The 12,057-nt window shown below is 65.1% G+C and overlaps 2 protein-coding genes across 2 annotated transcripts in view; one reads left to right on the top strand and one right to left on the bottom strand.

The window, feature by feature from the left end:
* HS6ST1 (heparan sulfate 6-O-sulfotransferase 1) overlaps positions 1-5,939 on the bottom strand; it is a 28,026-nt gene extending 22,087 nt beyond the window's left edge. Inside the window, exon 1 of the mRNA XM_040979146.1 lies at positions 5,270-5,939. Coding sequence (XP_040835080.1) covers positions 5,270-5,796 — 527 coding nt within the window. The 5' untranslated portion in view covers positions 5,797-5,939. The remainder of the gene's footprint in view (positions 1-5,269) is intronic.
* On the top strand, positions 5,795-6,753 carry LOC121155708 (basic proline-rich protein-like). The gene is made up of 2 exons (XM_040979169.1): positions 5,795-6,425; positions 6,623-6,753. Exons 1-2 carry the CDS (start codon positions 5,795-5,797, stop codon positions 6,751-6,753), a joined length of 762 nt encoding a protein of 253 aa, XP_040835103.1.
* The last annotated feature ends 5,304 nt before the right edge of the window (positions 6,754-12,057 follow it).

Raw genomic sequence — 12,057 nt, 5'->3', positions numbered from 1 at the left:
CCATGCAGGACAATGTGGGGGCTTATGGATCTGAGTCCAGCAGAGCCCCGGCCTCCCACTGCTCCATGACATGGGCAAAAGCAGGCCAAGTGTCAGGGTGGGGAGCAGGGCCAGGCTGGACTCAGGGTGCAGGTGCAGATCCTGAGCCGGCAGCCAGCTTTTCCCAAGGGGGCAGGCGGTCTGGACCCTGCCTGGAGGGCTGGGCCTTCCCTCCTCCTCCAGGGAGAAAAGCCCTGTCCTGGGGGAGATAAAAACTCCTGCCTCTTACCAGGGACCAGCACGTGACCCAGGCTTTGTAACTGCAGAGTGTTAATCTCTGCTGACGATTGCCGATTAGCTCTGACGCGCCCTGGTGGGCCTTCTGAAGATCTTCCATGTAAACATGCGGAGGCGGCCGCGGCTCTGTGGCTCCAGGAGCCTGCATACAGCCGGCCAACGCTGGGCTGCCGGGCTGCCAGGAGGGCGCCTCTCACCGACGCCCCCAAACACCATTGCCCCGGCCCCAGCTGCCATGGTCCAGCTGCCTGAGGGGAGCCCCTGATGCTACAGGGAAAGGCCCGGGCGAGTCATCCCTCTGGGGCAGGAGGCGGGTGGTAAAGGGATTGCCCTGGCTGAGCAGCCTCCTCCCTCTGCCCGCCAGGAAGATATTGGGTGACAAGCACCCCACTCTGCATTTGGGGTGCAGAAGGCACACGTCCACCAGGCCCTCTCCACCAGCCTTGTATGGTGCTGTCCCCAGCTACGGCTCTTGGATGCTGACTGGGCATCCAGAGCTTGAATTCTTGTGTGTGTACACACACACACACACACACACACACACACACACACACACACACACGTCTGGCCCCAGGCCTCCCCAGCTCTTCACCCTTGGGACTTTTTCTTCCCCTGCATGGCAGACTTCTCCCCCTACCCGGTGAAGCCAAAACAAACAGTACAATCTCATTAGGAAGTACCAGAGCCAAGTGGCTTCCTGAACAGCCAAGAATAAGGGCCTTGAGAAAGGGGGTGAGAGGCAGGAGACCCCGCCTCCTCCCCCTCCCCCAGGAAGCCTGATGCTCGCCAGCTAATCTGACCACAGGGGGTCCACGGTGAAGTGCCTGCGTGTGCCCGCTTGGTCCTGACCTGCTGAGTCAGGCAGGGATGCAATACAGGGCTGGGGGCCACGTGCTCTGATGTCACCAGTCTTTGCCTTTCTCATCCGGGAAACGGAGCCGTGGGCATATGCGGGCATCCAGGCAATGCCAAGGGCTTAGTCCAAAGACCTCTCGCAAGTGCCCGGTGGGTACCCAGGGGATGAGGACCCCCCTCTTCTCCCTATGTTGGCCTCTTCATTTGCCCTCCAGGGACTGCGGTCCCTTCTTCAGACCCCAGGCATCCCCTGTATGGTTGAGAGTTCCCGGCATACGGCCATTCCTAGTCACCAGTCCCGACAGGCACATAGGTCAGGAGCAGCCACGGTGAGCGACTGCTGCCGAAACAGAACGCTTTTCTTCTGAACGGTGACATGCTAGACAATGAGGGTGTGTCGTGGCACAGCTATGGGGACGCGCCAACGTCCCAGGTGGAACACCTGGGCGGAGAGGCTTGGAGTGGGAGGCAGCCTCTATAAAGTACCTGAACAGCGACAAGCAGAACAAACAGCCACGCCCCTTGGGGTTCCCAAAGGAAACTGGAACCTGGGCACGAGCGGGTCCACGGTGGCCCTGAGGATGGCCGGGGGTCCCTCACGCTATGGCTGCCATTAGAGGGGAGAGCAGCCTTGCATGGGGAAGAGGAAGAGGCCGTGGCTGTTTATCTTCCTCCTCCACCACCCAGCACAGACCCAACCCCCGTAAGGACAGCAACAAGGCAACTGTGTGGGGGAGGCAGACTCTTGGGGAGCCCTCCCCTGGCTTGTAGCACCCCGGGTCCAGTGTGGCTACTCACCCTCCACCCCTGGCTGCCAAAGGTGAGAGAGCAACCCAGACCCACACCATGGCCGTGGCCTCCTAGGCCTCTGGGTCCCGGCCACCCAGCAGGCAAGGCTCTAGGCCGAGGCCAGACCCGACTACGGCCCTGTGGACACGCCTCCGGGTGCACCTCCAGTGCCACAGCAGGGTCAGCAGGCAGAGCCCGAGGACCCCTGGGAGACCCTGCAGTCAGCAAACCACGCGGGAGGAGCCTGCTTACAAAGAGGCGGCTTTCCCAGAGCCTTGCTGTGTTTTAGCGAAACCCAAATGCAGAACACCTTGAGTTCAAGAGTCCCTCACCCACCTCGACCCAAGGTCTTCTCGGGCTGTGTATACTAAGCTCTCTTCCTGCCCTAGTTCTGGGGCCTGTCTGCCTGCCCGCCTGGTGGCCTCAGGCACCGGCTCTGGGTAACCGCTGTCCTTGTGGCCAATAGTGGTCTGTTTATAGGTGTCAAGGCAGGCAGGTTGGATGTTGCCACAAGCGCAGGGCCACAGCTGCTGCAGAAAACCTGCCCCCGCCCCCACAAGAGCCCCTGGGGGTCTCAGGCCTGCTCTCAACCTTGACCCACAAGGAAAGGTGGCACAGAGCCCAGACACTCTGGGGGCATCAGGAAGGCAGTACCAGAGCCAAGGAAATGTGGCTGTGCCAGAGTGGCACAGCACCCCAGGGCATGTTCAGGACCAGGAAGCCAGGAAAGGCTTCCTGGATGAAGGGATGCCTGAGCAAAGACCAGAGGGAGAGAGGCCTGTGGGACAGTGAGTGGACACACAGGAAGCTGTGGGTCCCGCGAGGCCCCACAGCACGGACACCAGGGCTCCATGGTGCCATCCGTCCTGCTAGGCGGCACTGCCTGGGGTGGGCGAGGCAAGGCCTTGACTGCGTCTCCCTCTGGGCCACCCTTGGGAGTAAGGCGGCACACGGAGCACCAGGAGCAGCCACTCGGCGGGAAGCTGGCGGCTTGAGGCGGCTCCCACAGGAACCCCAGAGGGCCTGGCCGATGCCCTGCCTGCCTTGGCCAGCGCTACCAGCTGTCAGAAGTGTCAAACCTTTTCCAGGAAGGCACCCGACAACCTGTCCCTTTTTGTCACCGAGAGGCTTGGTTCCAGGCAGAGCCCGATGCTCCCCAAGGCCCTGCGGCCTGCACGGCTCTGGGGACAGAGAGGAGGGAGAGACGGACGCAGTGCCCAGAGCCAGCCTGCCGGCCCCGGGGGTCACCAGCCAGATGGTCACCCCAACCTCTGCACACGAGGGTGACCACAAAACGCCACTCACCACCCTGCACCCCAAGTTGCTGTGTCCCTGGGGGCACTCCGGAGATGCTGCCTGGCTGGCTAGGCTCAGCCAGGGGGAACCTCGGAGTGGCTAGGCTATAGCCCAAGAAGCCCTGATCACCTGGCCACGCGAGAAAGCTCATCAAACAGGCAATCCAGCGAATCCCCAGAACGGAAAGGAATGAAGAAGGGAGAGGAGGCAGAGTGCGGAGCGGGCTGCTACCACTGCCTAGCGGGCCAGCCCACTGCAACAGCCAGGGGGGTGCAGCAGCCTTGGAACCTGCCCCCTACGCTGCTGGGCAAACAGGGGTCTGGCTCGTCCCCCCACCCTCCTCCAACTGGGGGCCTGGGCTGGCCCTTGTGCGCACACCTGGCACCCACCTGCCTCACCCTGTCCTGCCACTGCTGGCTGGCTCGGGCTGGGGAAGGGCGGCAGGTTAGGATGGGCAACTCGCGCCACTTCGGGCAGGCCAGGGCCTCTCTCTCCTAAGGGTCCCCGAGGGAGGCAGGGCTGCAGGCTGGACATCTTGGCCACTGATGGGGCTCTCTACCGCCAGCTCCCTCTGCCAGACAACCCCAGGATCTCCTTCCCGGTTGCCCTCAGGCACTGAACTACCCTCCCAGTCCAGCTCTCAGTCTCTGGCCAGAAGGCAGGGTGGTGGCAGTGGCCCTCAGGAGCCCAGCTCTGTGGGGCACCCAGCAGCAGATCTGAGTGGGGAGGGGTGGGGGGTCCCCGCGCTTGCAAAGCAGAAAGCAATGCTTCAAAGAACTTGGATGGACAGCATGGTCAGCACCAAGTTTGGAACGTGACCTCTGGGGCCGGGAGCTGCTGGTGGGAGAATGGATGGGTGGGGTGGCGGGGGGGGGGGGGGGGACCTAGCCAAATGCAAGCGGGAAGAAGCCCCAGCTGGAGGGCAACCCCCCTTTCTCCACAGACCGAGGGGTAAGAAAAACCAAAAGCCAGACCCTTGAGTGCGGGCAAGAGGGCAACCCCAAGCAGCGCCTTGCCTCCCCGCCGCGGGCACCCCTACACCACCCCAGCCTGTGTGCAGACTCAGTCCTGAGGCACACCAGGCCAAGAAACAAAAGGCAAGCAGAGGAGCTGACTCGGGCCCTTCCGTGGGGGCCATCGGGGCACCAGGGACCAGGAGCACAAACCATCCCAAGTTTCATCCTGCCAGCCAGTGATCCTGGGGGTCCTTGCCAGGAAGGGCTCCCCAGGGAAGCTGCTCCAGTGCCCCCTGCCCACACAGGCTGGCTCTGAGCCCCCAACTCCCATAGTTAAGGGAGCACCTGGAAAGGAGCCGGTATGAAGGGTCCTCCCCCTTCCCTGTCGCCTCCAGGGCTGCACAGGTGCCCACCAACCCGCAGCTGGGCCCACCTGGCTGGTGCGGGTCCTGGGGAAGAATGGCACTCTTCGCTAAAGGTGGCTTTTGTTCCCCCTCCTAAAGGCCGGGGAGGCTACAGCGCTGCCTCCTCCCCACCCCCAGCCTCAGGTCACACGGAGCCTTTGTTCTACCTGCGCACACCGGGGCAGGCCTCTCTCCACGCCCCCAGCCTTTGGGGGGCATTACAGGTGCACCGACACCTCACTTCTCTCAATTGCGCTTTGGGTACCAGACAGCGGCGGGAAGCCGGCACTCCACGGGCAGAAGTGGGGGTCACACGTACATTCCAGAAGTGCCCCCGGCCGGCAGGTAGACCCGCGGGAGCAGGCAGGTTGGCCCTCCTCCCCACCCAGAGTGCACAGAGGTGAGAGAGACCTGACCTGCGGGACCCAAGACAGCAGCCAGGCCGGAGAGCTTGGCGATGAGAGCTGCCTCAAAGAGCAGGGCTGGCGGCGCAGCGGATGAACCGTGGTCATCGGGCACCCCGCAGGTCAGAAGGGGCGGCGAGCACAGCAGCCCAGCGAGGGCTGGCTCTGGCCGGCTCAGTGAGGAGCGAGAGTGCGCTGGGGCCTCTCCCGTTCTCTCCTCGCGCCCCGCCAACCAGGGACCCCCCTCCCCGTCCGCAACGATGCCGTCCCGCGGGCGTCGGGCGCTCACCTGGGGGTGCGCATCGTGGCGGGGTCACGGCGGTCCAGGACGCCCGGGACGCAGTTGGTGAGTTCGGTCCAGTCGGCGTGCAGTCCGCAGCTCCAGCCCGTGGAGAAGCGGGAGAAGAGCCAGGTCTCGCGGCGGTTGGGTCGGTAACAGGTGCACTTCTTTTGGCCGGGCCGGCAGTCGCAGGGCACCTCGAGGCGCACGTTCTGCACTAGGTGGCGGCCGAAGGTGGTGCCGCCCGTCTTCTGGATGTGCAGGAAGACGATCACGTCGTCGCCCTTCATGTCGAAGCGCAGCGAGCGCTCCAGCTCGCGCACCGGGAAGTAGTACTTCTTCTCGTAGTGCGGGTCGGGCGTGGGGAACAGGTCCAGGTCGTCGGGCGGCGCGCGGCCGCCGGGCGCGCCCAGGCTCAGCCCCGGGCCCGCGTACTGGTACAGGATGAGCATAAAGCACGCCGAGCCCGCCACCACCAGCACGAACTTGCTGGCGCGCTCAACCATGGTCCTGCCGCCGGCGCGCCGCCGCCGCATGTGTCACCATCGCCGGCCACCCCGGCGCGGGGCGCGCGCGGGGCCCGGAGGGCGGGGGGCGCAGCGGCAGCAGCAGCAGCAGCAGCAGCCGCCGCCACCGTCGCCGTCGCCCCCGCTCCGGCCCGGCCCGGCTACTCGGCGCCCAGGCCGCCCTCCGCGGCGCGGGCCCCGGCCCTCCGCGGCGCCATGGCTGCTGCGCCCCGCCGCGCTCCCCCCGGCTCCTGGCTGCCCGCCGCGCTCCCCCGGCTCCTGGCTGCCCCGGCTCCCCGGGAGCCCGACCTCCGCCGCGCCGCTCCGCTCCGGCCTCGCCGCCCCCCGGCTGCCCCGCGCGCGCGCGCCCCCCGCGCCCCGGCCCCGCTCCGCTCCGCGCCGACCACGCTCTGCGCCGCCCCGCGCGCCGCCGCGTCTCCGCAGTCCGCCGCCCCGCCCCCGGCCCCGCCCCGGCCCCGCCCCCGCCGCGCCGCCGCTTGCCGTCGCCGCCCGCGCGCCTCCGAGGCCCCGCCTGCCGCCCCTCGGGGTGCCGGAGACACCCCCCAAACGCGCCCCTGGTCCAGGCCGGGTGTCCGCGGGGCGCCGGGCGGCTGGCAGCCCGCACAGGCCCGGCGGGGCAGCCGGGGAGCTTGGCGCCGGTGCGCGGGTGGCACCCAGGGCCGAGGGGGTGGCGCTGCGGTCTGCGCGCTCTGCTCCGCGGGTCCTGGCCCCGGGCGGCCTCCCCCGCCGCCGCCTCCTCCTCCTCCTCCTCCTCCTCCTCCTCCTCCGGAGGAAGGGCCTTGACCTTGCGGGCTGTGCGCCCTGGAGTTCCGGACGCCTGGGGCTGTCCTGGAAGGGACCGGGGGCCCTGGGGCGCGCAGCCGAGGGAGCCTGCAGGAACCGGCCCGCGGCCCGGGGGGCCAGGGGCTGGAGCTGAGTGTGCCAAGGGGCCGCTTCCCGCACAGTCCCTCCTGGTGTGAATTTTAGCCTCCCCCCCCCCCCTTTTTAAGTTAATTACACTCCAATGACAAAGTTGTTTTTATAAGACCTAGCGGTAGGATTTAACAGCTGAGAGTCCAGAAGCAATTCCGAGTTGTTGGCCTGCCTGGGCTGGAGTCCCTGGGCCTCCGCGTGCGCCCGCGCCGGTGCGCGCTGGGGCGGGAGGGGGTGTCCCTCCGGGCTGCTGGACCCCGAGTCCTGGCCAGGCACCTGGCACCCGGCGCACTGGCTGCAGGGGGAGGCAGGTGCAGCGCGGGTGGACCCCCGCGACCTCCGGCCAGAGTGAGCTCCGAGACCGAGTCCAGCTGCTGGCTCTGGGTTCCAACGTGTGCGCCTGGCCCTGCCTGGCCGTGCTTGGGTTTAGTTCTGTTTTTGCTTGTGGGAGCAGAGAGGGGAGACTGGGCAGAGAGAGATGGGGAGGTGGATGGTGTTTGTTGCATTGCTAACATAAATCTATCTGTGTATCTAACAGAAGCACCCCAGCAAGCCCCTGGGGACAGGAAGGGTGCTGGTACCCCCTAGATCCCACCCAGGGTGGACCGGAGACTGTTCAAGGTTCTGCGGGGTAGGGCAGGCAGGGCTGGGGCTGTGTTCAGGACGGTTTGGGCCCCACAGCCCTTGGGGAAGGGGGTCTTAGGGGAGTGCAGCGCTCCAAGGACCTGCCCCTGCGTTGGTTCAGGCGTCCCCAGTGACGCTGACCTTCTGCTAGGAGGCCTGGGGAGGCTTCCTGCTTGGGCAGGGAGGCAGCAGGACAGACCCTACAAGCAGAGCGGTCCTGGGGAGGAGCCCTCCAGATGTCCTGAACCCCCCCCACCCCGGGGCACATTGGTCCTGCCAAGTGCTACTCCTTACCCGGGGCTGTCCATGTGCCATTTCCAACCCAAACCTGCAGGGGTATCCAACTTACAGAGGGGAAAACTGAGGCTCAGAAAGGCCAAGCCCCTGGTGTGGGCACCTGCTGCCCTGTTGCCCTGGCTGCAGCGGGCAGGCAGGGAGTTGAACCCAGTTCCAGGCCTGGGCGGCCCGAGGTGCCCCTGTGTGCCAGCTCTGGGCATCAGGGAGCAGGCGCCACGGCCTCCCTCCCGCGCGCCCTCGGCGTCCGAGAACCAGCAGATCAACCGCGGCGCCCCGCCCTCGGGGGGCTGCAGTGCCGCGGGGCGGACGCGCGGGGGCAGCACTGCGGCCCGCCGCTCGCCGAGCGCCCCGCGCCTTGACATTGCAAAATTGGGGGATTTTCCACGCTCGCTTCCCCTGGCTCGTTCTCGGCCGGCCTGCGCATTGTTGTGTCCGAGCGGGCACTGGAGGAGGAGGAGGAGGAAGGAGAGCAGGAGGAGGAAGCGGGGGATGGCAGCTGCTCCTGGGCTCAGAGCCCACCCCGGCGGGTTGGGGGGCGGGGGCACAAACTTTTAAAGGGGCTGAGTGGGGGGCTGCCGGCGGGGCTCACGACCGCCTCCCCAGCTCTCCCTGCCTTTCACCTGCTCCCGCGTCTCCTGAGCCCACAAGCCCTCTCCTCCAGGGAGCCTACCAGCCAGCTGCTTCCCCGCGAGGGGCTGTCCTCGTGGGAGCGCATGACCCCCTCGGGCTGCTCCCCACCGCACCCTGCCCTCTCCCTTCTCCCCAGGAATATGTAAATATTCTCAGGGTTGCAGGCCCCAGGCCCCCTGCATCACCTGCAGCGCTGGCTGGCCTTGTGCGTGGTGGGCAGGCCAGGTGTGAGCAGCTGGCCCTCTGTTCCTGCCCCGCCCTCCGAGTGGATGTGGGGAGCTTGCTGGAGTCACCCCCTCTTCTCTCTGCATCTTTGCTGTGCCCCACGCCCTCGTTTCTTGGGTGGGGAGAAGGGTGATGGGATTCTGAGCACGGCCCCTGCCTCCCACCTGCTCCCAGGAATTGAGGTTTGTGGCTTGACTATGCACCCCCTTGGGGCTGGACACTCGCCCGCTGTCCCCTCTGTGTCTCCTGGCCCGCTCTCCGCCACCCCCCTCCATGTCCTTGTTGGGAGTGCTGCTCTCACCCCCCACCCCAACCCCCCGCCCTTGGCCGTGTTTCCTGGGAGGGGTTGTTTGGCAGGGCAGTGCCCGGCTGGGCAGGGCAGGGCAGGTCCTGGCAGCTCGGTGAGGAGTGGCTGGGCTTAGCGTGGCCCGGGGGCCTTGGCTGGAGCTTCTGCAGGGCTGCTGGGAGGGAGCGCGTGGAGGAGGAGGAGGAGGGAGGTGTGGGCCCTGGGCCTTGACTCCGGCCTCCTGGCAGCCCCTGCCGATGGCTGGGGTGGGGGTGGGGCTGTGCCAGGCACTGTGCTTCAGCCCTCCCTGAGTGGCCAGCTCTCAGGCTCTGCGGTCCTTCCTTCACCTCCCAGCTCTCACCTGTCCCCAGCCCAGGCGGAGCTCATTTTGCTTTGGGGACATCCCAGAGTGGGGGTGGGGGAGGCAGGTCCTGGCCCAAGGGCTCTGAGTGGCAATGGGGGGCAGGTGGGCCTGCGGGCCAGGCAGGAGGCCGCAGCACCTGATTTCATGGAGAGGTGGCAGCTGTGGCCAGCGGGAGGGTGGCCCTGAGGCAGCCTAGCCAGATCCCTGGGCCTGTGACGGTGCTGGCCGCAGGGCTGGCCCATGGGGTGGGGGCTGCCTCTGTGGCAGCTCCTCTTTTATTGATGCCCCCCTCCTGCCCCCAGGGAGGCAAGATCAGCCGCCAAGGTCATGGAGCCAGCTGCCTCCAGAGCATCTGCGGTCTGCAAGGCTAGGGGCGTGTGTAGGGGGAAGCGAGGGAGCGGAGAGTGTGGGAGCCCAGCCCTGTGCCGTCCCTGGGGCACCATGGCTGGGCAAGCGCCTCTGAGTAGGAGGATTGGCTTTTGGGTGATGGAGGGGGCACAGGACCCTCCTTGGACCCTCAGATTTGGGTCCTGGAGATGCCCTCCGCTTGGGGGAGGGGTGCCTAGGAAGAGGGTTTTGGCTTTAACCACATCGAAACTAAGAAGGGCACTGTCGGGAGCCAGGGTGCGTGTTCCTTGCTGAGCTCTGTTGCACCAGCAAGTGGCTCCTGGGCTGTGGACAGAGCGCCAGGCTCAGGGCTGAGTGAGGCCGCGGACCGGCAGCACATCCATGCCTGTCTGCAGGGCGGCACCGCATCACCAGCTGCTCCTGCCATGTGCTGGGCCCTCCCACGGCTGGTCTCCCCAGTGCTGCTGGGTCATCTCTGTGCTGTGGGTATCATGCCCCCATTTCACAGGTGGGGAGGCTGAGGCTGAGCCAGAGCCAGCAGCCCAGCTGGGTGAGGATACCTGGGCCCTGCTAATGAGCGCCTGGTCTCGGGGTTTGTAATTTCTATGTACCCACCTGCTTCCCCCTTCGGCCCTCAGCTCACAGCATCTGCCCCTTTTCTATGGGTGTGATGTGTCTCTGTATCCTGCCGGCTCCTGGTGCTCCCAGAGGCGCCACTGGCTTGGGCGGGCGGTGTGAGTTTGAATTTCTGGCCCCGTGGACTTCGGGACGCAGGCTTTGCACCTGGCCAGGCCAGCGGTGTTGGCCTGGCCTCGTGGTCCCTGGGTGTCACCAGCAGGGAAAGACACAGCAGCCTGCTCCCTCAGGCAGCCCTGGGTCCCTTTTGTGACAGACATGAGGTCCCAAGGCTTGTGTGCTCCCAGTGGGGACACAGAACTTGGCGGAATCTGGGTTGGCCCCCCAGGGCTGAGATACCGCCATGACCGCTGGGTCTGGGGCAGTCGCAGCTCTGCTCAGCCTCAGCATGGCCACATAGCGTTGATTCCCCCGAACTCCCAAAGGAGTCAGAATTCTGCAAGGGCACCAGTGTCCCTTGTGGATGCTGGGGAGGTGGCAGGCGGCCCCCATACCAACCTCTGCATTGTGTGAATGTCAGCTCTTGCTCAAGCTCAGGCATGCAAGGGATCTCTGGCCGTGATTGGATCAGGCAAGGATCGGGTCAGGTTTTGTGTGCTGCGTGTACTTGGGCAGGGCTGGGCTTTGAAAGCCAACATGCAAGGTTGCAGTTCAGGTGGAGACAAGGGAGGGCGTGGAGACCCCATTTCTCCCTGCTCCTTGTCTTTGTGCCTGCTGCTGACCTCGGCCTTGAATCATGGTAGGGCACCTGCCACAGCCCCAGGAGGGAGGGTGAGAGGTGCAAGGGGAAACTGGGGTGCTGGAAGACCCAGAGCAGTGGGACCCTCACAGCCCGACCCAGCAGGAGGTGGCCGTCCAGGAGGGCCACCTGGATGGCGCCTGTAAGGATGGGCTGGAGTTCACCAACATCCTGTGTGGGCACTGATTTGGGTCCCGGCTGCTCCACTTCTTTTTCTTTTTTAAGATTTATTTTTCTTTTAATTACAAAGATACACAGAGAGAAGGAAAGACAGAGAGGAAGATCTTCCGTCCGATGATTCACTCCCCAAGTGACTGCAACAGCCGGTTCTGTGCTGATCAGGAGCCGGGAGGCAGGAACCTCCTCCAGGTCTCCCACACAGGTGCAGGATCCCAAGGCCTTGGGCCGTCCTCGACTGTCCTCCCAGGCCACAAGCAGAGAGCTGGATGGGAAGTGGAGCTGCCAGGATTAGAACTGGCTCCCATATGGGATCCCGGCGCGTTCAAGGCGAAGACTTTAGCTGCTAGGCCGCGCTGCTGGGCCCTGCCCCTCTTCTGATCCAGCCCCCTGCTAATGTACCTGGGAGAGCAGCCAGACCTGATTCTTGTGTGTGCCTGCCAATACTGGCTCTGACAGTCCGTTGCACACACTGGTAGTTGCAATTGCTGGGTCAGTTCTGTCTCCAGCCCTGTCCTCTGTGTAAACCAATGAGTGTTAGAGTCCAGCCTGATCCTACCCACTGCGTACTCGGCCCTCACACAAACCTGTGGCAACTGCAGACGTGTTGGAACGAGTTGCAATAAAGCCCCACCAGACCTGCCCCCTGCCTTGGTTCCTGGCTTGCCAGTGTGTACAGCAGACTGGTCCGGTCTGTCCCACATCCTGTTCAGCTTTCTTACATGTCAATGGGCATTGAAGCCCAAATCAACCCAACCAGCCCCACTATCCAGTCCACACGTGTGCCAGCAGGTGCTACTCTCTGTCTAGCCATGCCTGCCCCAGTCCTGGTTCTCACGCTCACCAGTGGGAGTGGCAACACAAGAGGGTGGTGCCCGCTGTTTCCCTAATGAGCCCACTCCCAGATCTTGCACTCTCCAAGATGGCGCTGTAGTTTAACTTGACAGAATTAGCCCCCCTGTGCCAGCATCTGCCAGCGATGCTGAGGCAAAGCCTAACCAACCCTCACCCATTCTGATTAATGCATGTACC

The sequence above is a fragment of the Ochotona curzoniae genome, unplaced genomic scaffold (assembly GCF_017591425.1).
Source record: "Ochotona curzoniae isolate NIBS_2020 unplaced genomic scaffold, NIBS_Ocur_1.0 contig_3037, whole genome shotgun sequence".
Taxonomy (NCBI): Eukaryota; Metazoa; Chordata; class Mammalia; order Lagomorpha; family Ochotonidae; genus Ochotona; species Ochotona curzoniae.
This window is presented reverse-complemented; position numbering and strand designations above follow the sequence as displayed.